The sequence below is a fragment of the Anabrus simplex genome, chromosome 3, assembly GCF_040414725.1.
Source record: "Anabrus simplex isolate iqAnaSimp1 chromosome 3, ASM4041472v1, whole genome shotgun sequence".
NCBI classification, from domain to species: domain Eukaryota; kingdom Metazoa; phylum Arthropoda; class Insecta; order Orthoptera; family Tettigoniidae; genus Anabrus; species Anabrus simplex.
The window spans coordinates 397,911,192-397,936,541 of NC_090267.1; the positions used below are offsets into that span (position 1 = coordinate 397,911,192).

Genomic DNA, 25,350 nt, shown 5'->3' on the forward strand with positions numbered 1-25,350 from the left:
TGTACCTTTGTCACAACTATTAATCAACAGCCAATGACTGATATTGTTGTTATTTACAATATCAAAAATTGTTATTCACTTTTCCTTTAGACTGCTCCTGTTTTAATTATGTTAATATTAAATCTTAATAATTATATTTTAAGTATAAACCAGGTGCCTAATTTAATCTTGAGGAGGTACAATGACTGAAGATGCCTTCAATGAAACGTGATACATGTCACATTTCATAATATAATAAGGATAAAATCCTAATTGTATAAGGCTACAATGTATTGAATAGGTGGTTAAATAATAAATTAATTAGCATCTTACAAGTACTGAGTAGCTCAGGCAGTTGAGTGCTGGCCTTCTGAGGCCAACTTAGCATATTCAATCCTGGCTCAGTTCGGTGGTATTTGAAGCTGCTCAAATACATCAGCCTCATGCTGGTGGATTTACTGGCACGTAAAAGAACTCCTGTGGGACAATCTTCCGGCACCTTGGCGCCTCCAACAATCGTAAAAGTGGTTAGTGGGACATAAAACCAAACATTATTATTATTATTATTATTATTATTATTATTATTATTATTATTATTATTATTATTATTATTATTATTATTATTATTATTATTATTATTATTATTATTATTGTTATTATTATTGTTATTATTATTATTATTATTATTATTATTATTGTTATTATTATAGTTATTATTATTATTATTATTATTATTATTATTATTATTATTATTATTATTATTATTATTATTATTATTATTATTATTATTATTATTATTATTATTATTATTATTATTATTGCCTTACCTTCCTGTTTGGTCTGTTACTCTTCAGTGCAAACCCTCTGTGAGTTAGGGTGGTGGAGCACACCAATGGCATCTCCCAGGTCCTTTCATCTTGGGTGCATGAGTTAGCAACCATGCTCCTTCTAGCTGAGTCTGATATTGCTTATACTTACTTGTATCAGGCTCCTCACTTTCATCTTTTATATCCAGCCTCCCTTAATAAACTCTTGTTCTCTTCTGACTCCAATGGTATTAGATTTGGGAGGTTTCAGTGACCCTTCCCTTCCTTTTGCCAATACCTTCATTTTCTGAAAGGTCAAACTTCTTCCATTTATCCCTCTGATTGTTAATGTTAAGAGAGGATGGTTGCTCTTAAAACAATCATCACCACCATCACCTCTTTTGATGCATCCTTTCATTTGCCTCATTGTATATCTTTGTCTCTCCTTGCTGTTGCTTATGCTATTCACACTGATCTGTCATTACCTGTATTGTTTATGTTGGTTGCTATCTTCCTTCCTACTTTATTGTGCTTTGTACTGTAGTTTTGTACACTTGGTGGTTTGATTTACAGTACATTTACCTTTGGCTGTTACTCATTTCCAAGTATACAACTTAACCCTGCTTACAATACACTAGCACTGAAAGCTTGTTGCACTTGAATTTCTAATGACTGAACAAGCCAATGTGAAACATGTATCCACACATACTGCACTCAATGGATAGAGGGTGACGAGACTGCACCTGATGGTGTAAGTGTATTTGTCATTTAGCCTCTTCACGCCTGCAATGGTCTTGCTCAAACAGTTCAACAGCAGTAGAGGTGGTTTGGCGATTCTTGGCAAGTGTGTCCCAGGTTTGAGGGTTGATATTTGTGACCTTCCTGGTTTGTTCAAGCTTCAAAGGGACACCACGGGCTCTTGTGCCTGAGGAAAGTTCACCTCACAGGAACTGGCAAGGAAACCTGGTGCATATAGCAAACATGGCCAGTCCAGCAAAGTCAATGGCCAATGATAGAGGCTTCTACAATGTTCATGCACATGGTTCTGCTGTTAGATATTTAAAAGAGATATTAGGCTTCTATCATAATTACAAATGAAGATCTGGTTCCAGAACAGCATATCTGAATCTATGCATTATGAAGTAAATCAAATGATTTGCAAAAAAATATCTTTCAAAACTCAGACTGATGAAATGCTGATAAGTGATAATTATGGTTAACACAAAGATAAAGACACCAAGGAAAGAAAATGTACAATGGAGAAATACATAAAATGAGTTCACATACAATTTTCTAAGGTTAGTAGTATACAACTGATTATTTAGAAATTACTATTGGAGAGGATTTCAAAAAGACTTGTTTATAAGCCATAACTTTTTGTGTTTTTTAGGGGCTTTCCAGTCATTCAACAAATGTCTCCAAATTGATTTTAGGTGAGTAATGAATTTAAACCATGCAAGAAACATTTATTATATAGAAATAAAAATAAATAACACTGACTGATTATATAAATGATAAGAGTCAAATTAAATACATAAAAGGGTGTGAGAAATAACATAAATAGCACAAAAATGACAATCATCCGGATGAGAAAGACAAATTTTAGATAACATACACTTACAAGTTATGTTTTTTTCAGTTGCAAGAACTTAATTCAAATATTAGTTTAAAATTAACTCCTTAATAATTTTATGCATATCTGACTGTGCTGAAAATGGGGTACCAGTACCAGACTTTTCTTTTAAATTCAGCAACTACTATTTTGGCTCTCTGAAAATGTGGGTTGCATTTTTTTTTTCAAATATCTGAGATGTCATTAACAATTGCACATTGGCACAGGAGTGAAGTACCTATAGTATGTTAACAACGGCGCTTCATATATTTATTTTATTTTAAGAAATACTTCCTCTCATTCAGAGACTGTCTTGTGAAAAAGTATACTTTTGCATTAATTTTTAGAAAAGCAATAATTACAGTTAGGAAATTTAGAGGGTAACCTAACTGTAACAATGATTTCTTTTAATTACTAATGAACTCCTTAAGGCAGTGATGGCAATTTCCCCTAATGATGTCAATGGCAGAGACATATGTTTCCAAAAATTGGCAGCAAAAACAGGAATTGTTCCTCTCACTCTAATCATCAGATCCACTATGTCACTTTCCTCTAGCTGGCATTTATCTCTGTAATGTAATCAACTCATTTTCCATACAAATCTAGGTTATAAGACCTTGTTAATGCTTTTCTACTACTAAAATTACAAATATTTTTCCTCCTCAAACCACTACATTTTACAGGTATCTCTGGTGAAAATGAAATTTTGAAAACACTTAACAAGAATATACTAATGCACTTAAACTAAAATAAGTTAAGAAAAATGAAGAGAAAACAAGAACCATAAAGAAAAAAATAAGGATAGGGTATGTCAAGTTGGATATCGGATTAGTGGTGCAATGTTTTTAAGAAAACAATTAATACAGGACAGATTTTTTACTGTTAATGAAATATACTGGGAATATATTTGGTAGAAAAGTGATGGATTTTACAATGCACTTAGATGTAAATAAATAAATATATTAAAACTGCAGCCTCCATGGCTCAGGCAACAGCGCACCAGCCTCTCACCACAGGGTTCTATGATTTAAATCCCAGTCACTCCATGTGAGATTTGTGTTGCACAAAGTAGAGGCGGGACAGGTTTTTTTCTGGGTACTCTGGTTTTCCCTGTCATCTTTCATTCCAGCAACGCTCTCCAATATAATTTCATTTCATCTGTCAATTGTTAATCATTGCCCCAGAGGAGTGTGACAGGCTTCGGTAGCCAGCACAGTTCCTATCCTCGCTACTAGATGGGGGCCTCCATTTATTCCATTCCTAACCCAGTCGAATGACTGGAAACAGGCTGTGGATTTCAATTTCATTTTCAAATATAGTAAAGCTGGCATGTAAAGAGTGTTACTTAAACAGTGGAAATGATGTTATCAATATCTGGTATAAAAATACTGGAAAAAAAAAATTAGTCTTCATTCTTGCCCATGTATCCTATCTGTATTGCTCCCTCTTCCTGCACTGACCTGTCATTATGTTCATCCTATTATGTGTTCCTTTTTATATTCCTATCTCTCATATCTTGAATGCCTGATATATAATATTTTAGAAGAGTGACATCTCTGTTTAGGATAATGTTATTATTTAGGGCGGAAAAACAACATGAAACAACATTGGCAAACCAAAGAAAGAAAAATAAAAGAAGAGGCAAGTTTACAGTTTTACATGACTATTAATATCATGACCATTTTCTATGGAATCTGAACCACAGCAATGTGACTTTTCATTTCAAAAGTCCTGAGTGCATTCTGGCCATTACAGGGCTGGATGTCTTGTGGCTGTGATTGCAATGTTGACAAGCTGTCAACTTGCTTTGGATCTGAAAATGTGAGCACCTTTCTTTTTATCTCTAAATATGGCCAAATACTGTCACAGTTGTTCTGGGAGACTAAAAAGATTCTATTCTCACTATTTCTTATGAAACATTTTACCAAAACTCTATCAAGGAACAGTAACACGACAATAAAAATACATGACTTCATGCTCCACCACGATAATTCATTTCACACATTGAAGGAATCAACAGAAATTCACAGAGGAGCACCCTGTCAACCAGTCAATCAATGCATTCTTAGCCTTGATCTTCTCCAGTACAACTTCTGTTCTTTAGAGGTAGAGCTGCAGCTCAATCAAAACAATAATATCCCCAAAGAGATCTGGTGATAGCACTTCCTTGAACGGTTAAGACAAATGTAGATGAACACAGAAACATGAGCAGTATGATTTATTATTTTAAAAATTAATAGCTTATTGCCAAATAACCATCATCTCACTCTTGGAACCAGGAACTTGAATGGTAATATTCTGACATATATTCAATTAGATTTATGCTTCATATCGATTTTGATTATGGTACAGTTACATTCTTACATTTCATAATTACCACATTCAAATTTAGCTATTTCTTTGGTACAATCAGGCGATAAAAATGACTCTTATGATATACAATCTGTGATCAAAAGTATCTGGACAGTCCTCTGTAATCATTGCAATGGTATTGCAGTGTTCTCTTCATGGAATGGGCTTGTTCTTTCAAAATATTGGCCAGAAGTCCATATGCAGAAGCTGACTAGTTGCATAACATCTATGGTAGGAAGACCTGTTTGGTGTTGACAATGCTCCTTGTTATATGGCAATGCCTGTGCAGGAATGATTTGTAGACTGGCAGTTTCTTGAAAGGGGTTGGTTAGACCAAGCCCTGATCTGAATCTCATATTGTTGCATAAGAATGGAGGACTCATATTTACAATATTTTTGAAATATTGTTTTATGTTGTTGTGGCTTTGTAAAACCTACAGATCACTCTGCAAAGACCACATAACATATCCAATAAAATGACTTAAAATGAACCAGCACCCCCACTCATTAATCTGTCTACAGATTCCTTGTAAATGCAAAATAAAAATATTAAAAGAACAAAATTATTTTTTGTACTAATCAAAATGATTATTAGAGAATTTAATTCATAAATATATATTTTTTTGCAAGTTGCTTTACATCACACCGACATAGATAGGTCTTATGGTGACAATGGGACCGGAAAGGGCTAGGAGTGGGAAGGAAGTGCCTGTGGCCTTAATTAAGGTACAGCCCCAGCATTTGCTTGGTGTAAAAATGGGAAACCATGAAAAACCATCTTCAGGGTTGCCGACAGTGGGGTTCGAATCCACTATCACCCAAATACTGGATACTGGCCGCACTTCAGCGGCTGCAGCTATTGAGCTCGGTAGTTCATAATTTGTATTAGCACAATTTTGTTTTCCATTTTCAACTGAAGATTCTCTTTTTTCTGTCTTATGAAATCAGATTTTTGTTTCACATGAAGTCTCCACTGTTAAGCAACAATATAACATTTTAAAGATGAATTAGAATGCCGACTTCAGTCCAGATCTAACAACCCATATTAGGAACTGATAAGCACCACAGCTCTTCAGGAAGAATGGGCTTCCATTCTTCCAGAGGGGTTCAACCCTGTGGGGAGTTAGAGCTGTCAAAGGATACCCTGCATAAATATCCACAACTGAGTAGTGTGTCAAAGGGTCAGTTTGAGTTCAGTTTTGACCAAGTGTCCAGGTACTATTGATCTGAAAATGTACACCATACTGTTACATATCTTGGTGGCATAAATTAATTTAATATCGGTCACTTCCAAATAGCTGAGTGTTACTATTTTGGTCCACATTAGAGTACGGATTCCGAAAAGTCCTTTCACTGGCAAGAGAAGAGTTGTAGTTTCTGTCACTCTTGCCATCCTCTGACCTGGAAAATAATACGCACTACTGGATAACATTGAAAAAGAAAAGATATACAATAATAAATAATATAAATAACATAAATGGATTACAGTATTTCTTCTTTATTTTCATTTGAATTACAGTTAAAACTGGTATGTACTGTATAGTACAACAGGATGGGTTTATGAGCAGCCATATTATAAATTGCAAATATGAACTCTATGTTTACAAAATCTTTTCTTCAGAATTAAGGTGCAAGTGAAGTCAAGACGGGAACTTACTCGTATCAAGCTTTATTTAAAAAAATAAAAACCAAATCAGGGTTTATATTTAGCTGGACTTTTGGAAGATTTAAATGCAAAACAAACTTACCCACTATACATAGAGAAACCTCTCTTTGCTAGTTCCTCATTTGGATCAATATTCGGTTTCAGGAAGTATGTTTTTGAATTCATAGCAGCTACTGCTATCTTTAGTCTGAAACAATTAAGAAGGAAAAGAACAAAACTGTGAATACACTGCAGAAGTTACTACTGGAAAGGTTAAGTATGAGACTTTATATAATAAATTAGGATAGTGACAGCTTTTTGTGACTTTATCACCCGTACAACACCTGGCATTAGGAGCATGAGATCTCCATCTATCTGTATGTATGTGTGCATGTTCAACATTCATATGTCAGTAAAAGAGTCTCTTGAAGTTAAATGCTCTTAAATGTCAACCAACTGTGGCAATAATTGTTTCACAGCCATATATTTGTGACAGGCGAGGTACTATAGTAAATCATCATCATCATCATCCTAAACCATCTCCAGTTTTCCGGGTGTGGTATATGAGCCTCCTCCATCTCATCCTGTCCTTGTACAATTCTTCCTCCACCAACTTGTCCCAATCATGACCTCTCAGTAGTACATCGTTCTTAACTAAATCTATCCATTTCCTTCGTGGCCTTCCTACGGGTCGTCTTCCTTCTACTTTTCTGTCAAATTCCTTCCTTGCAGTTCTGTTTACCGGCATCCTCTTCATGTGACCAAGCCACTTTAGTCTTGATATCTGAATCTTATTGAGAAGAGAATCATCTATTCCTATTTCTTCTCTAATTTTCTCATTCCTAATCTTGTCTTTCCTGGTTTTCTGGATCACAGTGCGTAAGAATTTCATTTCAGCTGCCTGGAGTTTGGAATTATCTCTATTGGTCAGTGTTGTAGTTTTGAGACTGTATGTAAGAATTAGTGTATAATAGGACTTGTACAATGTCATTTTTGTTTTCATAGGTATTTGCTCATCCCACAGCAGGTGTCTTACCTGGTGATAAAATTGTGCTGCCTTATTGATTCGATTGTTCACCTCATGTTTTGCTAGGTTGTCATTTGATATAACGCTACCCAAGTATTTGAAAACTGGAACGCTGTCCAGTTGAGCTTCATTTAACATGACTATTGGTTCTGTTCCTTCCCCATACACTTTCATCACCACCGTCTTGGTCTTGCTGATGTTTAAACCATATTTCTTAAACTCCTCATTCCAGCTTTGTATTCTCTCTCCCAATTCCTCTTCTGAGTCACTCCAGATCGCAACATCATCTGCAAATGTGAAGGCTTTGATATCTCCATGTTCATTCATTTTAATAGATTTCATTACTACATCCATTACAATAATAAATAGAAGTGGTGACAATGAGCTGCCCTGCTGCACTCCTCTCTTTGTTTCAAACCAGTCCGACAAACCACATCCTACTTGAATACAGCTTCTGTTCCCACTATACAACATTTTCACTTTGTCTATGAGGCTGTCTTGCACTTGAAGTTCTTTCATGCATTGCCAAATTCTTTCCCTTGGTACAATGTCGTATGCTTTCTCAATGTCCAAAAATATTAGAAATAAAGGCTTGTTCTTCTCCCAGTATTTTTCCATTAGCATCCTAATTGCAAATATAAGGTCTGTAGTTGACCTTCCTGGTCTGAAACCATACTGCTCTTCTTCCAAAATTGGTTCAATATCTCTGATTCTGGTCTCTATTATTTTTTCCAATATTTTCAGGACATGAGACAGTAGTGTGATACCACGGTAATTAGTACATTTTCGTCGGCTTCCTTTCTTGAACAGAGGTACAATGATGCCCATCTTCCAGTCCTCAGGAATAGTATTTTCCTCCCATATCTTGTTGAGCAGTCTATAGAGCCATTGGATTCCTGGAACTCCCGCTGCTTTCAGCATATCTGCACTTAGTTCATCTATGCCCACTGCCTTTCCTTTCTTCATGCTCTTGAGCGCATTTTCAACCTCAAGCCATGTAATTGGTGGTTCAGTTGTGGTTCCTCGACTTGGCTGTCCTCTATCCGTTGTTATGTTTTCTGTATCTCCATTCAGCAGCTTTTCAAAATAGATCTTGAGTTCTTGTTTAATTTCTCCCTCTTCTTGTGCCAGAGTTCCATCATCACGTTCTATTGCTTTTATGGTCTCTTGATCCCTTTGCTTGTTTTTCACTACTCTGTATAGCAATTTCATATTTCCTCTACTGTCGTCTTCCAGTTTGTCTGCAAACTCATTCCATTTCTTCTCTTTTTCTTCCCTTACAATGTTCTTTACAGCAAGTTTCTTGTTCCTGTATACTCCTTGAAGTCTTTGTATTTCTTGTTCATTTCGTTCTTGTCCCTGTTTCTGTTTTTCCTTGTCCAGTGCCTTCTTTATTTGGTTTCTTTCTTTCACCGCTGTTTTCACTCTATCATTCCACCATGGTGTCTCCTTTTTTCTTTTGATAAAACTTGTAACTCCACATAGGTTTTTGGCTTCTCCCACAAAGGTGTCTTTGAAGGCCTTCCATTCTTCATTAACGCTGGTTACTTCACACTTCGGCAAACTCTGTTGAATCCTTAGTTTGTATTCTTCTTTTATTTGGACTTCTTTCAACTTCCTAGTTTTAACCCTTGGTTTTTTCGTAATAAGTTTCTGCGTTTCATTTGCCTTATGTTTGAAGTCTAATACTAACAATCTGTGGTCACTGTCCATGCTTTCACTAGGGATGACCTTTACATCTGTGATGTATCTGCCACCATCTTTATTTGTGATTACGTAGTCAATCAATGTTCTATACTGGCCATCCCAACTGTACCTTGTTATTCTGTGACTGTCTCTTTTTTTGAAGAATGTATTTTTGATTATAAGATCATTTCTTCTGCACAGATCTAATAGTTGTTCTCCTTCTGGGTTCCTTTGTCCAAATCCATGTGGACCAATGATGTTCTCGTAGCCAAGTCTGTCTACCCCAACTTGCGCATTTAGATCTCCAATAATAATAACATTTTCCTCATTAACTGTATCTTCCAGGTCTTGCCGAAATTTCTCTTTGTCTTCCTCACTGCAGCCTGTCTGTGGGGCATACACTTGTATGATCCTCAAAGGCTAAGGGAGTAAACCCTGAAAGAAAATCCTCTTATGCATTAGGCCTTGCAAGTCAGCAGGAGAGTATTGAGTACAGTTGCTTTCTTGTGCCTGTGCATTGCAAAATTAATAGCAAAAAGAATAGCTTTGCACATAAACCAAATGTGGTTCTAACACAATAAATTTTCTTTGAAATTATCTGCGAAAATAACCACAATTTGTTTCACTTTTTCAATTCAGCAGGAATGGGATGGAGAAACATGGATTTGTTGCACGGTTTCAGTAGTATAATACAGGATTTTGATTTCAACTTTATTCTCAGTTTGTCTACTAAAATTCAACCATGGGAAAAAATTTATTTGATATACTGCAAAGCAAAATTTAATGACATTATATACCGCACCAAGAAAGTTGAAGAATACAAGAATTTTCTGAAAGGTAAACGAAACAACTTTAAACATTTCTGGCAATGATATGAAGAAGAATTTCAGTCTTTGCGAGGAGAAAAAGAAGTTCAATCAATCACTACTGATTTGAAATTTCGGGCAGTTGCCCCGGTGGCAGATTCCCTATCTATTTTCCTAGACTTTTCTCAAATAATTGCAAAGAAATTGGAAATTTATTGAACATCTCTCTTGGTAAGTTATTCCAATCCCTAACTCCCCTCCCTAAAAATGAATATTTATCCCAATTTGTCCTCTTGAATTTGAACTTTACCTTCATATTGTGAACTCTTCTCACTTTCAAAGACACCACTCAAACTTATTTGTCTACTGATGTCATTCCTCACCATTTCACCACTGACAGCTCAGAACATACCACTTATAATACCAATATAGTTGGTTCGTTATTGGACATGATAAATTTCCAGCTAACTCATTCCTGGTTGCCAGTATCTTGCCCCATTGTGCTAAATTGGGCTCATCAGTTGGTAAATAGCACACCTAACAAGACGCATGGCTAGTGCATACCGTGGTATTATAAATTTACTCATTCGGAACAAATATTTCAGGTTCCCTATGGGAATCAACATCTTTATCATCTGATGGCCAAGCAGGCATCAATTTTTGAAAATGAGACAAAGTTTCTGCCAGTGACTCCAAGTAGCCTACACAGTGACCTCCATGGTATGCACTAATCATGCATCTTGGTAGGTGTGCTATTTACCAACTGATGAGCCCAACTTACCACACTGGGGTGAAACGCTGGCAACCAGGAATGAGTTAGCTGGAAAATTTATAATGCCCAATAACGGACCAACTATGGTATAATAAATTTACTCATTCGGAACAAATATTTCAGGTTTCCTATGGGAATCAACACCTTTATTCATTGCCCTTGAAAGAAACCTCTTAAAACCTATGGAGAAATTTTCACAACTCTGCATTAGATGATTTTTCCCAGAAAAAATGGTAGACTGGAACTTGCTTACACGTTGTGAAATCTATACCACCGAAGAAGAAACAAGAGGCACAGGACACTGCATTCACTTAGAACCTTTGTAAATACGTTATTGTTTTAAAGTAAAGATTCAAAATTTCATTTGCTCAAATGACTTATACAATTGAGACTTTGCCTTCATGTAATCTAAAGTAGTGTAGTTCTCCAAGAAACTAATAAATGTGTCTTGATATGGGGTCAGGAATCCAAGAAACTAATAAATAATTTGCTAATTTACTTACAAACAGATTGGAGTTCTTTAAATTTGGCATCTTTCTGGAAGGAGCTTTAAAATAATATTGCTAACAATTATGAAACGTTCATGCCCTTCCAATGGTAAAGAAAATAAGAATTTAAAAAAAAATAGAAGTCACAGAGTAACAAAACACAGTCGTCTAGGGGCTGATAACCTTGAAAGGTAAAAGTTTGATTTTTCGGGTGAAGTGAGCATGCCTTTACTGCTCTGGTTGGTTGGTTAGGTGGCCTCCCTCCCTCCCCTAAGTAACTATAAACTTTAAATTTAGGCATCTTTAATAAGCTTACTCTCATTCACAAAGCAAATTACAGGATCAGAAGTAGATTTATCATTAGCTAAGATGGACTGAGCTTTACTGAGAGGCTGAGCTTTCATCTAAAGTCAGAGAGAGTGGGAAAAATAAGGTGGAAAACCATCCCCAGCAGTCAGAGAAGAAACCTTCTCCAGTGAGAGCTAAACCAAAGGCTTTCAAAAATAGTCAAAATGTAACCATCCAACTTTTTTTTCTACCTGCCAAGCAATGGTGGGGGTGAGGGAGAAAGTCCACCGAGTGAGTGTACAGTTGGGGTCAAAGTCTTGAGGGACTCATCTCAAAACTGAGCCTAAATAATATTTCCACAGAATCCCAGACTGTTTGTATGATGTAGCTGATGACCAAAGAAGTCAATAACAGAGCTACTATCAGTTTTTTTAAAGTTATTTTTATCCCTCAGTTATGAATGCCAGCTGCTTGGTGTAGGGTGAGCATATCTACCTCTAACCCATAGGCCCCAGGATGCCCAGCTCATCCAATTACAGGGTGTCCACCAAATCCAGATTTTAAAATTCCCTGACTTTTCCCTGTTTTCCAGACATATAAACCAGCTTTTTCCCTGACAAAATGACAAAAAACAAAATTATAAAGGAAGTATCAGTAATATTAAAATACATTTTTTAAAAAGCAATTAATGTGCATACTAAATTTCAAAACTTGGAAGTTTAATTTAGTCTAATTAAATTCACTTTAAGGTTTTTTAAATGTACTACCATTACTGCTTCAGCGAAGAAATTTCTTCATAGCCACCAACGACTGTCGAGCTTCTGCCATCACCCTCCGCTTCTTTTCTTCTAATTCTTTCAACAACAAAGCGGCCTTTCTCTTATTATTATTATTATTATTATTATTATTATTATTATTATTTTGCAAGCGAAGGGACCACTAAGGATCACGCTACAACTTCATTTCTTTCTCTTTGTGTGGAGTTTTCTCTGTGTCCAATACTCCTTCATGCGTTCGCTGGCCTGCTTCCGTTGTTCATCTGTCCAGGCTCTTCCGGTCTTCCTTGTTCTTCCTGCGGCTTGAACACCTTCCAAATTCTTCAGTGTGTTCCTACACGCATTCCTTTCTAACAGCTGGTCTTCCAAGATGCTTAACCTTTCCATATCCTTCTTCGTTTCCTTAATCCATGCTGTAGTGGTCTTTTTTCTCCAGAAGTAATCAAATATCTGTTTGGTAAGTCTGTTTGCGTTCATTCTGTATAGATGTCCAAGAAACGCCAGCCTCCTTTTCTTCATGGTCTCTGAGATTCTTTCCACCTTCTGGTAAACTTCGTTGTTACTCCGAAGTTTCCATCCGCTTTCAGTTTGGACAGCTCCCATAATTTTTCTGAGGATAATTAAATTATTATTATTATTATTATTATTATTATTATTATTATTATTATTATTATTATTATTATTATTATTATTATTATTATTATTTTACAATGCTTCATGTTTCTCCTTTAGATTTTGAACATACAAAGCATGAGCACTCCTTGCAGCATGGAGCATTTTCTTATTAATGGAGACCTTTTCAATTCCACCAGGGTTTGGGATAGCATCATATATTATTCTTTGTGCTACAAGGGATACTTGTAGCATGTTCTCAACTATAATTTCTTTATTAAAAGGAAAACCACGTTCAAGTGAAGCATTTCCATGAAACAATATTAGTATCATTTTGAGAAATGAAGCCCACTTTACTGTTTTCAAATTTACTGTTAGAAAAACAGTGCGAAGCCAAAAGTGATCTAACCTCTCGTCTTTAGAAGTCAAAGAATTAACTTCTTCTTTCAAAGTATCATTCGAACAAACAGAAGTGGACCCGCTTTGTACATGATCGGCTTCATTACCCGAGATCCATTTGTTTTCAACAGAGGCATTTAAAGCTATCCTTAGTAGCCTGCTGCTTACAGGCTACTTGGCTACACTTAGATCGAAACAAGAAATTAATTTAGTCAGTTTATATGCCAGCGATGAGCAGACCCAGCCAACAGCTGGAAACTGCAGATGATGATGACTATGACATGCCAGTGGTGACCTTTCCAGTAGCTTCTGGCATAAAGCTACCATTCCTCTTAGACAATCTGTGCAAAACACTAACATATCTCTATGATTTAATTCAGGAGTGCCATGAAGTGCTGCTTTAGCAGCAGAACGTATGTCAATTTTAGATGCAGGCAGAAGATTTTCTTTACTGTCTAAATTCGTTTTAGGACATTTTCTGAAGACTGCAGCAGCTCAGACTTAACAAACTTTGTCATGACATTTATCATTAATAAAAGATTCATAAAGGAGTGATGCAAATGGAGGATCTGTCTGAAACTTTTAGGTTTTCTTTTACTGCCATTTTATATGAATTGTGCACAGTATGGAAGCCACAAGATCCAATGTTCAACAAAATAGGAGCATCTAGATCATCATTTAATAAATTACTAAAATTCTGAAGGAACTTTTTATTAACATTTGGACCATCCATTGAAATTTGTAAGTTTTTTAGATAGAGTTCTTGCTGTGTTTGCAAAAAAACCATTTAACAAATTTGAGGAGGTAGAGTGACCAAGAAGCACGGAATCAAAATAAGAAGTGCATACTTCATTAGTATCAGGATTGAAACTATGAACTACAAGATCCATTTGGTCCATCTCAGAAACTTTATTCAGTGACTCGTCAAACCCAACGGTGAAATGTGTGCACTTACTCAAGAACTTGTTTACGGAAATAGAGAGCTAAACCATGAGTGATTCTATATGCAACTTTTGTTCTGTGCAGTTGAACTTTCGAAGTTGTTTCAGAGTCTGGAAACATTACTGGAAACATTACTGGAAACAAACGTACACTAGCTTCACTGGCACGTAAAGAACGGTGTTGCATGACAGTATGCATGCACCATATAATCTCAGCTTTGGTTACTTGCTCTCCTGAAAGATAATTCTGTAGACATCTCGTCTCTGGTGAACCTTCTTTAATGGAAGAAGAAGAAGAATTGGAGTCATATCTGATAAGGTTCCTTGTGGTAGCTGTGGCAGGCAGAGGGCAACTTGTGCGCAGCCAGGTATTATCTACTGAGTTTAAGTCTCTTGTTACTTCACTATTCGAATGTTCCTTTTTTAAAATAACTTGAAAGGGATGACGAGAACTGGCTGAACTTGACACTACTGGCATGATCTTTCCTCCCATGTGACTTTTTAATGCCTGCTTCCCAATCTTGCTAACAGTAAATGATGTTTTACATATTATGCAGATTACAATATTATGCAATATGCTGAAAATTTGTCTTGAGGCATAGATTTCAACCATGTTCTGAAAGTACCATCAAGCAGCCACCTTTCATTAAACAAAGTTTTCCTTGGCTTTGATGAAGATACTGTTAGCTAAAAAAAGAAGAAAGATAAGGATATTGTAAAAATATTTTAAATAGTCCTAAATTCCGCACAGCTTTCTTCTAAATTGACAGTTCGTAAAACCTGTGAGCATTGCCTCATCTATGCTGCCAGCACTCTACTGCTTCAATAACAGCTGATGCAATATAACTGCGGCACACAGCCCTCGTAAAATGTAATACCGTACTACAAAAATCACACGCGAATCACTAGTGAAAACAAATTCGCAAATCCTTCTAAGATAGTACATGCACTTCCTAACAATATCCGACACAAACAAGAATAGGTACATTATTAATAAGAATAAAAGAAATAAATTATTTGCAACTAATGACTGGCATAGGAAGGATGTTATATGGCTGATCGAGACCACGGTGCCAATTTTTGCTGAGTCACATTCTTTCCACTTGTCTTTCATGAACTATACTGAGGTATGATACACAGACTAACTATATACTAACCAACACACGGATGTAAATACAATTCCATCTACAGTGAACACTATTAAACCTATACCACACACACCGAGTGAGGTAGCTTAACCACATGGTGATGTAGACAATACAATTGTCAGCCAGGTTTCGAAATTGCACTCAACCGATATAAATCGATATGTATGGCAGCATGAGATTGGCTGGATCAAGACCGAATACATCCAAACATACTTCACAAACTCAAAATCTCTTAACCAACAAACAACCTTTTATGTCGCACCGATACAGCTAGGTCTTATGGAGACGATGGGACAGGAAAGTCCTAGGAATGGGAAGGAAGCGGCTGTGGTCTTAATTAAGGTACAGCCCCAGCATTTGACTGGAGTGAAAATGAGAAACCACGGAAAACCATCTTCAGGGCAGCCGACAGTGGGATTCGAACCCACTATCTCCTGAACGCGAGCTCACAGCTGCGCGCTCCTAACCGCACGGCCAACTCGGCCGGTAACCTTCATCTAACAATGTGATGTCACTGTTTTAAATCTTGCTCTGTATTCAAAAAATTACACATGATATTCCAAGCTAGTCGTGCCCCAAAACTTTCGAACCCCTCACACGAAAGATAGGTTGGAAACTCAACGTGGCGCAGCCCAAATGGTGTTACGATGCACTACACATTTACATAAGGCTTACCTACGTCAGCGCATTTAATAATAATAATAATAATCATGAGTACTCGAATGAGTATTAAGTTTAAGAGAATTTCACACTTTTCTGCATTCAGTCAGTGTTTTATGTCTGTTTTTACATTTTACGAGGTAGTAACTATCGCACAAGTCATTACATAGTAAACAAACACAGTCATCCGTTGGGTTGTGGAATTTTGTCTATATGCATATATTGTAGTGGAAGCCATGCATTTAAGTGATTAGAAAAACTGAGAACGCAATATAGGCCAAATTCATCAAGCTCGCCATTCCTCAACAATACAGAATACTCAATAGTAGGCAGATAAAAACATTGAAAATTCGATCAATCTATCATATAACTATTGATATTATTGGTTACTTCACATTCGAGATCACACTTTATTAACTTCTCATTATGATTTAATTCCTGGCATAAAATGAATGCCCTAGTGTAATATTATAAAAACTGAAAAATGTGTTTATATTACATGGATCTGGCAGAAGAATGAATTTCCAGAATTTTTTTCTGAATTCCCTGACATTTCCAGGTTTTCCCGTTATTTATCGAATTCCCTGACATTTCCCTGTTTCCCAGGTTTTTCATACAGGTGGACACCCTGAATTATTTTAATCTTATATTGAGAGGTGCAATGGGATTCCCTCAGTCTCATGACACTAACTGAGGAGAAGCAGCAGACCCAGTGATGCAAGCTAAGAAATATGGCAGAGGAATTTGTCACACCAACTACAGGACTTCCAACACATGCAGCCCATCTTGCTATGCAAAGGCCACAGCATATTTGTTTTGGTTTTATCAACAATGAAGGAATAAAAAAAATAGCAGAAATATTAATTAAATGTAAACCTTAATATGTAAAAAGTTAAATGTAATATCCTAACCTTTTGACTTGTATAGCTAAATACACCACAAATATAAAAACACACAGAAGTACTCCTCCCAACGTACCAGCCACAGCATATAATGCCACTCGCTGATCATCCTGAAAAGACAAGAAATATTCATTGAACATATGTCTTAGAGATTCATTCCTCTAATATAGTACAGTATATTGTACTACTATACATCAAAATACAAGTAGCTTTAGCACCAAGAAAAAGAGAAGGATTTTACCAAGGTAAGAATGTGAAGAAAGGCATACAGAACAGCTGAGTGTTACAAGTAGAATAATATAGTATAAACATACTGTTGTGTTCATCAGTGAGGAGGAGGAGAAATTAATGCTTTGTATTGTTCATTTATTAAGAATATTTTTTAATTAAGGTGCTGGAAAGTGAATTAAGAAATAGAGAGGAATATGATTTATTAAACCATTCAATTCCTGAATGTATGGATCGCCAATAATAGTCGAATGAAAAATGTAAAAGCCGGAAAGCTGAGAACATGTGTTACCAGTAGGTTGATAGAAGGCAGGCTAAAAACCAAGAATAGGGATTATAAATGATGTTCACAGATTGCAGATGTAAGATCTCACTCTTCGCACTGAACCACATATTACAGATATGACAAGGTCCAAAATCCTGTCCTTTGGTAAACTGAACCATTTCCAGAATTTGATGAAGAAGGGTGCCACAATACTACGAGCTCCAAGCATTAGACCTATTAGGCCCTCTACACACGGAGCTACTCATTATAAACGTGACTGGTTTGTAACCGGGGTCACAAACTGGTTAGTAACTGAATAGTGACTCGGCTCCACACACGAAGCTACTGTACGGTGACTGATTCTTCCTGATTAAGCCATTTGTAAAGTTTAGTGCGGACTTGCTAGATCGCTTCTTAACTTTGCTAAAATGTCAACAACTGACTCAAGTGACGAAGAAGACATGATTGTGTTTAATTATTTCAGGAGAAAAAATAGAAGAAGGTATTGGGTTCACCCATATCTTGAAAAGAGCATCCACTGCAGATTATTCATAGCAGTAAAGGAGTTCGAACAAACGGATGCTAAATTTATTTCTTTTTATCGTATGACCAAACACAGTTATAAGGACTTGGTGCAGCTTATTTTTTTATTTTTTTATTTTTGCTATATGCTTTATGTCGCACCGACAGAGATACGTCTTATGGCGACGCTGGGATAAAGAAGGCCTACGAGTGCGAAGGAAGCGGCCGTGGCCTTAATTAAGGTACAGCCCCAGCATTTGCCTGGTGTGAAAATGGTAAACCACGGAAAATCATCTTCAGGATTACCGACAGTGGGATTCGAACCCACTGTCTCCCGGATGCAAGCTCGCAGCTGCGCGACTCTAACCGCACGGCCAACTTGCCCGGTGGTGCCATTCGACAGCGAAATACAAATGTGAGAGAATATATGAGTGCTGAGGAAAGTGTGCTAATAAATCTCAGGTAAGAAAAGTGAACTTCATTTTTACAAAAAAAAAAAAAAAAAAAAAATTAAAACCTTAGAAAATAATTCTAGGCTTTCTCCGTAATGTCCTTTCTTGCGTAATCCTTCAGCGTATAATTGTACAGAACGGGGGTGTTTTTCAATTTCTCCCACTAACTTTATGTTGAAAACTTGTTCGCTCGCCATTGTAAAAGGCACTTGATCACTGGGAACTGAGGAACTAAACTTGCTGGTGACCTGCTCCGCGAGTCACCTGGAACTGATTACAAACTAGTTACTAACTGGTGGCTTTCCATTGAAATACACAGGAAGTGTCACTCAAGTAATCGGCCGGAAACTTCAGTTACCAATCAGTTACTAATGAGTAGCTCCGTGTGTAGATGGCCTTACAGTGAAACCTCGATTCTCCGGTTTTCGAGAGACCATGAAAATAAAACGTACAACACAGGAAAACGGAAAATCCGGGATTGAATGAAAACCATCAACAATTTGGCTAAACATCACAAAAATGAAATATGTATAATCATAATGTTACAAAAACTCCTAAACCAAACCAAACTACAGCCCCATTGGGACTTTGCCTGCCAAGCGACCGCTGTTCAGCCCGAAAGCCTGCAGATTACGAGGGCGCATGGTCAGTGCGACGAATCCTCTCGGCCGATATTCCTGGCTCTGTAGATCGGGGTCGCCATCTCACCATTAGATAGCTCCACAACTAAAAGTAATCACACAGGCTTGAGTGGACCTGGAACCAGACTTATATCCAGGTAAAATTGCTTGACCTGGTCGCAATCGAACCTGGGCCTTCTGGATGAGAGGCAGGTATGTTAGACCGCGAAACCGCATTAATTACCAGTATGAGAGTTAAAAATCTCGATACTTTATATTCAATTTTATAGGGAAATCTTCGTCAGTTTCCCGTGAAAACTTCTTTCAGTTCAGCAACTTTGATTGCATGTATGTATGTTCAGTCCGTCAGCGATTCCGCTGGTGGGATCCTCAACAGCTCTGCCATCAGCTGTCATAGATGGCCTAGGCATCACTGAAGAGGTGTACTAGGGAAATGAGGAGTGAGGTAGTTTCCGGTTGCTTTCCTCACCGAGCCAGAGTTGCTATTACATATCAGTGCCAAGCCCACTGAAATGCATACACCAACTGACCCTATGAGCAACATTTTCACACCATTCATAGCAGGAACTGGTTGCATAAGGATTGGCATTACTAGCATCGCTCATACCTCAGTCACTTTCATATTGTCAAAGCCAAGGATAAGACAGAGACAGATCTATGAAAGTAACAAAATTGCTCTAGCCTATACCAGAAGACATAGTGCACTTTAAACACTAGATCCTGCCAGCAAAGGCATTGACTTTGATTAGACTAGCCAAACTCTTCGAAAAATCTAATAACGCCAAGCCAAACGACAATCAACCACGAGTAGCTTTTTATTTCTCTCATCTAATAAAATAAAGCACATTAGATGCAAAAGCACCCAAAATGATGACGAAATCCCTTCATTTCTTAATCTTTCATTGTAATTTGATCTCCGGTATACAGTTTGTAGTCAGTTTCTGGAAATCTCGTACCGCGCAAATTAGGCCTACATCGACTTTTAAAGGTTATGTTGAACTTAAAAACATGGTTTCAAATGTAAGTATCGATTCTTAAAAGTTCTCGAATGCATTATATTCAGTTCTGCCGTTGCCTATGCTATAATAGAAGGCCTGGACAAGCCGACACATTTCTGGGCGAACAAAGTAGTTCAGGCAATTGCCGCTTGGATCACGTTTATGTTCTGTTGACCGGGCGAGTTGGCCATGCGCGTAGAGGCGCGTGGCTGTGAGCTCGCTTCCGGGAGATAGTAGGTTCGAATCCCACTATCGGCAGCCCTGAAGATGGTTTTCCGTGGTTTCCCATTTTCACACCAGGCAAATGCTGGGGCTGTACCTTAATTAAGGCCACGGCCGCTTCCTTCCAACTCCTAGGCCTTTCCTATCCCATCGTCGCCATAAGACCTATCTGTGTCGGTGCGACGTAAAGCCCCTAGCAAAAAAAAAATATGTTCTGTTGTTCTCATGTTCTGTCTATATCCTTATATTGAAGATTCATACAATAACGCAAAATAATACATTTTATTATTATTATGCCCGGTGTGAATCAGATATAAATATATAAAACAACTTAGGCCTAAATAGAAGTACTCACAAGATTTTTCCCTATTTCTATAATTTCAACACTTTTCTGTTCGGAGACTTGCTATTGAATTTGTTTAATAAATCACAGTCTTTAGTCTCTTTCTTTGCATTAGTATCAAGAACAGGCCTGAAAAATTTTGTAAGTATAACGTATGTGATGTGTGCTTGATCACAGTCGCGGCACTGAAACATCTCTTTAAACTTTGGAGCGGTGAGGAATTTCAGCTTTCGGACAAGGTTACATTTTCCAAGATATCCTAACGCCTGCGTTGTAAATATTAACACATTTTTAAGAAGAAGACGAATTTGTGCCGGCACTTTGTCGGGGAGCAGAATTTCCCTCACTGTACTTACACTGTAATCTGATTCGACAAAGTGCAAGCTACATATTCTGGAGTTATCATTAGGAGCCCAAAGAGATCCTTTTCTGCTGCCCTGTCAAGAAATAGCAAGTCTCCATTTGTCCCCTAAACTCGGACCTTTAGGAAAAATATGAAAATTTATATCTGTGTATATTTCTTCGCTGTGTCAGATGTGCAGTTAGGCACGCAACAACAAACCACCTTAACCCACAGAATGGAAAGAGAAACTTGACGGCAATTGGACCCAGGGACTCTGAAATTTGGATCGTGGGTTGGCGACCACGGGGCCCTTAGCTGAGTCCTGGCATTTCTTCCACTTACTTGTGCCAGGCTCATCACTTTCATCTATCCTATCCGACCTTCCTTGGTCAACTCTGGTTCTTTGCCGACCCCGACACTATTAAGTTTCCGAGGGCTAGGAAGTCTTTCATTTTCACGCCCTTTGTGGCCATTGTTTTCCTCTGGCTGATATTTTCATTTTTCGAAGTGTCTGGTCCCTTCCAGTTTCTCTCTCTGATTAGTGTTATATAGAGGATGGTTGCCTAGTTGTACTTCCTCTTAAAACAATAATCACCACCACCACCTTCACGGTAATTTGGAAGCACATAACTAAACAAATGTTAAGTGCATCTCAGCAACCATCCATATATTGCAAATCGTGAGACCAAATAAATTAAAAAACGACAAAACTCTTCATATTTCATGTTAGATAAGGCCCTTCCTTATAAAACGAAGTTTAATATGTTATTTCTTCTCATAAAACATGTTGCAGTAACACAGGTAATCATAGAATTCATGCCAAACAGCAGAACATAAACACGAACCTAGCGGTGGAAGAGAGAAAAACTATTACCCCGCTTTTAATGCAAGAAATTGGCTCTCTGTCCAGGCCTTCTAGTATCTAGTAGGCTTTGGTTATGCGCGTCACAAATCCAGTCAAATTGGAAAGATAAAAGAAATGTCATCAAAACTTTAGAAATTACGGTTATACGTGACCTTGAGGTCATCTGGAAAGCGCATTCGCTGCACGTGTCAGCACGAGTTGGAAATTATACCAACCATTTAAAATGTAATGTGCGCAAATAAAACGACTGCGGTTTTTGGTATTTTAACACGAAAACGTAAAATTCCCAGTCTTACATTAGGACCTAAAGAGTAATAGGCAATCCCAAGACCTCCCATGGCTTTCTTTTTTTTTTTAATGTAAGGTGCAACATCTGTTCTGGTCTCGCTAACATAATCATGTACGATAATATCAAAAATACTAAATTTGTGTTAAGAAGGAGCAGTTTCGATTCCTGCCTGAAAGGCCAGTTACTCTACAGTGCCCTGAGCAAAGTGCCGAAAACCTGTTCGGCAGTACAATCGAAAATATGTTAACATATAAACATCTAACCCTGGACATAATATGGACATTTTATAAGTGCGAACATTTGACGAAACTCGTTTCGTCTTCAAAAACAGCTGTCGAAATGCGCCGTGTCTCCTTGCAGTTGTGGCCACTCTCTGCTTTATGATTTTTCAACATTCTCTTAACAATACCACCCGAATGCGATGCTAACATGGTCCCTTATGCAAGTTCACTGCCGATCGCTTTTCCAGTACCGGTACAGTACTTGCTTTAATTATCGCAAACACGGGGCGTTAACACCAACATCCATAAATATGCCATAGCCGTCCTTTCAAGAGACACAGTTTATTAAAAAAATGATTGATCAAGGATTTAGCATTGATGGGACTGGAATTTCTGGACTGTTGATCCGGGAAATCATTTCTTCGAGGAACGGATAATGCGAGACTTTTACAACGTGATTTAATTACGATGCTCGTGGGACCATGTAATTTGAACGCATATTCCAGGAAAACGTATTTTCCGGGAACGGATAATCAAGGTTCCACTGTACCTCGATTTCATCAAGGTGATATTTCTCTTTGTAGTAAGGTATCATTGGGTTATAGATGTCCCCTTTTTCAGTGTTTAATTCTACAGGCTGGTCAATTTGATGATAATATAACCTTAGCTACCATCTGCAGGCATATTATCGAGTTTCAATTAATTTTGTTGGGTACCAAATGAGTCACCAGAGGTCTTTTACATGCTGATAATATACAATACAGAACATGAAATACAGGGTGATTTTTTCCACCATGTACAAACTCTAGGGATTGATCGTGGAGAGGATACGGAACAGAAAAGGTCTAATGAACGTATGTCCGGAAATGCATAGTTTGTTTGTTAGGTACCATTTATTCAATCATCCTTTGTTACAGAGACAGAGGTCTAATACGCGCTGTACCATGTACACAGTGGAAGAAATCACCCTGTAGAATTTTCTCTGCCCTTCAGAAATCCAACTATATCTGTCAGGTTTAAACCAGAAACCTTGGAATCCAGAGTCCAACACTCTTTATCTACAGAGAGGGCTCAGAAAGTGAGTTGGACTGGGTACAGGCAATGGCAACTCGTATAATAGGCAAATATACTACGTGGTTGCAGTAAAGTAAAACACAAGAATGAAAAAATTATCATCAACCAACATTAATTGGATTAATGGTTGGTGCTAGAGGAACTACTGTATTCCTCTCCTTTTTGTCAAGTTCTGCAAGATCTTTCACCTTGATCAGGCATTAATAAGAGAAGTTTCAGAGACTGCCTTGAAATCCTGAAGAATCATATCTCTCAAACTTTTTAATGAAACCACACATGCTGTCTTAAAAAAAAAAGTTCTAATTAATCATTAAACTACAGGTTCTTTCTTATAAACCCAGACGGTCCAGCAGCGTTTCTACTCTCCGAGACCTAAGTAGCTGTACGGGAGGCGCGTGCATAGTTCTTGACCTTGTAAGGAACGTGCATGTGTTCGACCTAGCATCAATAGCTAGTCTGATCTCAGCTGTTAATATGGTGAGCTAATTATCATTGCAACACCATACTTTCATATGTAAAAGTTATTTTAAATACGAATCAGCTCGACAGGTATACGATGCATTTGTTCAGCAATTTCCTGGTGAAGTGCCACCTTCGTGAGCACAGATTCGAGTAATTGTAAATAAATTTGAAACTTCTGTGTCAGTGTTCAATAAAAAAACATGTGCGCACATGAACAGTTTCAACAGAGGAAAAGCTAAATGACATTGGTGCGAATCTTGAATGTTCACCAAATAAAACACTCTCAAAATGAGCATAAGTAGGGGTTTCGATTTCTTCTGCATACAGAGCTACAAACCTGTTACACATCAAACCATACAGGTTTACATGGGCCCACTGTTTAAAAATCTCCCGATCCAACCACAAGAGTGAGATATCTTGCATCACTGAATGATGAATTTAAATTAAATGGTTACAACAGATTTTTTATAGAACGAATAATCAATAAATTTAAACACCGACCAAATACAACTCTATTAAATGACAATCCTAAACCAGCAGCTTACTCCACCTTTACCTGCAATGAAGACATCTACAGCATTGCCAATATCTTCAAAAAACATAATTCCAAGATTTCCTTTCGAACTAACAATAGAAACATAGAAGTGGTACATAACTCCAATTCATTAACCAGAACTAACATCTTTTCAAGGTCAGTCGTACCAGTTTAAATGCAATAACAGCAGTTCTTCTTACATAGGACAAACCGGACGCAACTTCAAAATTAGATACTCAGAACACGTTAACGCAATAAAATACAATAGGTTTTCGGCAGTAGGGAAACATAGGCAGGATGTAAAACATAATTTCACTACGTTAGACCAAGATATTGAAATTCTCAGTGTCCTAAACCAAGGCCCTCTCTTTGATCACTGAAAACTGTTTCATACAACTCAATCAATTTTTTTATCCTAACCTAAACCGAACATCTTTTTTGACTTCCTTATCTTGATTTTTAAAAGCTTCAAGTTGACAAGTAAGCAGTCGATCTTTCATGTCATACACAACACCTTCTCGTGCTACTTGCCTCTAACACAACGCCTCCCTGATCCACCTCAGACTCCCCTTACCCCCACATCCCTTAATCCCTGCCCCTTTCTCCTACCTCTGTTCATTATTTGTCCTTACTTCCACTTATACATCATTTATGAGCTCCTCTAAACACATCTAGCCACCACGGCAAGCTGAACAAGGTGAGCCTCATAGTATTACTTGTTTTTTAACTTACCAATTTCCCCGGTTTTTATTTCTAACTAATTTTCCTTTTTTTCCCATAAACTTCATATATACACATCAAAATGAGGAATTTAGGTCCTACAATATATCTTAGGAGCTCATATATGTTGCTATCCACCTTTGGATGTGCCGATAAAACAAAAGCATGTTATTCCTTGCCTAGCAACAACTGTTCACAAACTGCATCCTTCAAGATGCTTTTTATCACAATATAACAAGACAACCCTCAAGATTTAATGTGTTGAATCAAG

The 25,350-nt window shown here is 37.3% G+C and overlaps 1 protein-coding gene across 4 annotated transcripts in view; it reads right to left on the reverse strand.

Moving 5' to 3' along the window:
• Window positions 1-2,226: 2,226 nt before the first annotated feature.
• Window positions 2,227-25,350, reverse strand: part of LOC136866427 (uncharacterized) — a 102,534-nt gene continuing 79,410 nt past the window's right edge. For 2 of the 4 annotated variants that reach the window (XM_067143352.2, XM_067143353.2), the window contains exons 2-4: window positions 16,909-17,009; window positions 6,498-6,602; window positions 3,259-6,150 (exon numbers count right to left, since the gene is read on the reverse strand). In XM_067143352.2, coding sequence (XP_066999453.2) covers window positions 6,024-6,150; window positions 6,498-6,602; window positions 16,909-17,009 — 333 coding nt within the window. In that variant the 3' untranslated portion in view covers window positions 3,259-6,023. Of the gene's footprint in view, window positions 6,151-6,497; window positions 6,603-16,908; window positions 17,010-25,350 lie in introns of all 4 variants that reach the window. The other 2 variants (XR_011017941.1, XR_011017940.1) reach the window with 2 other exon arrangements.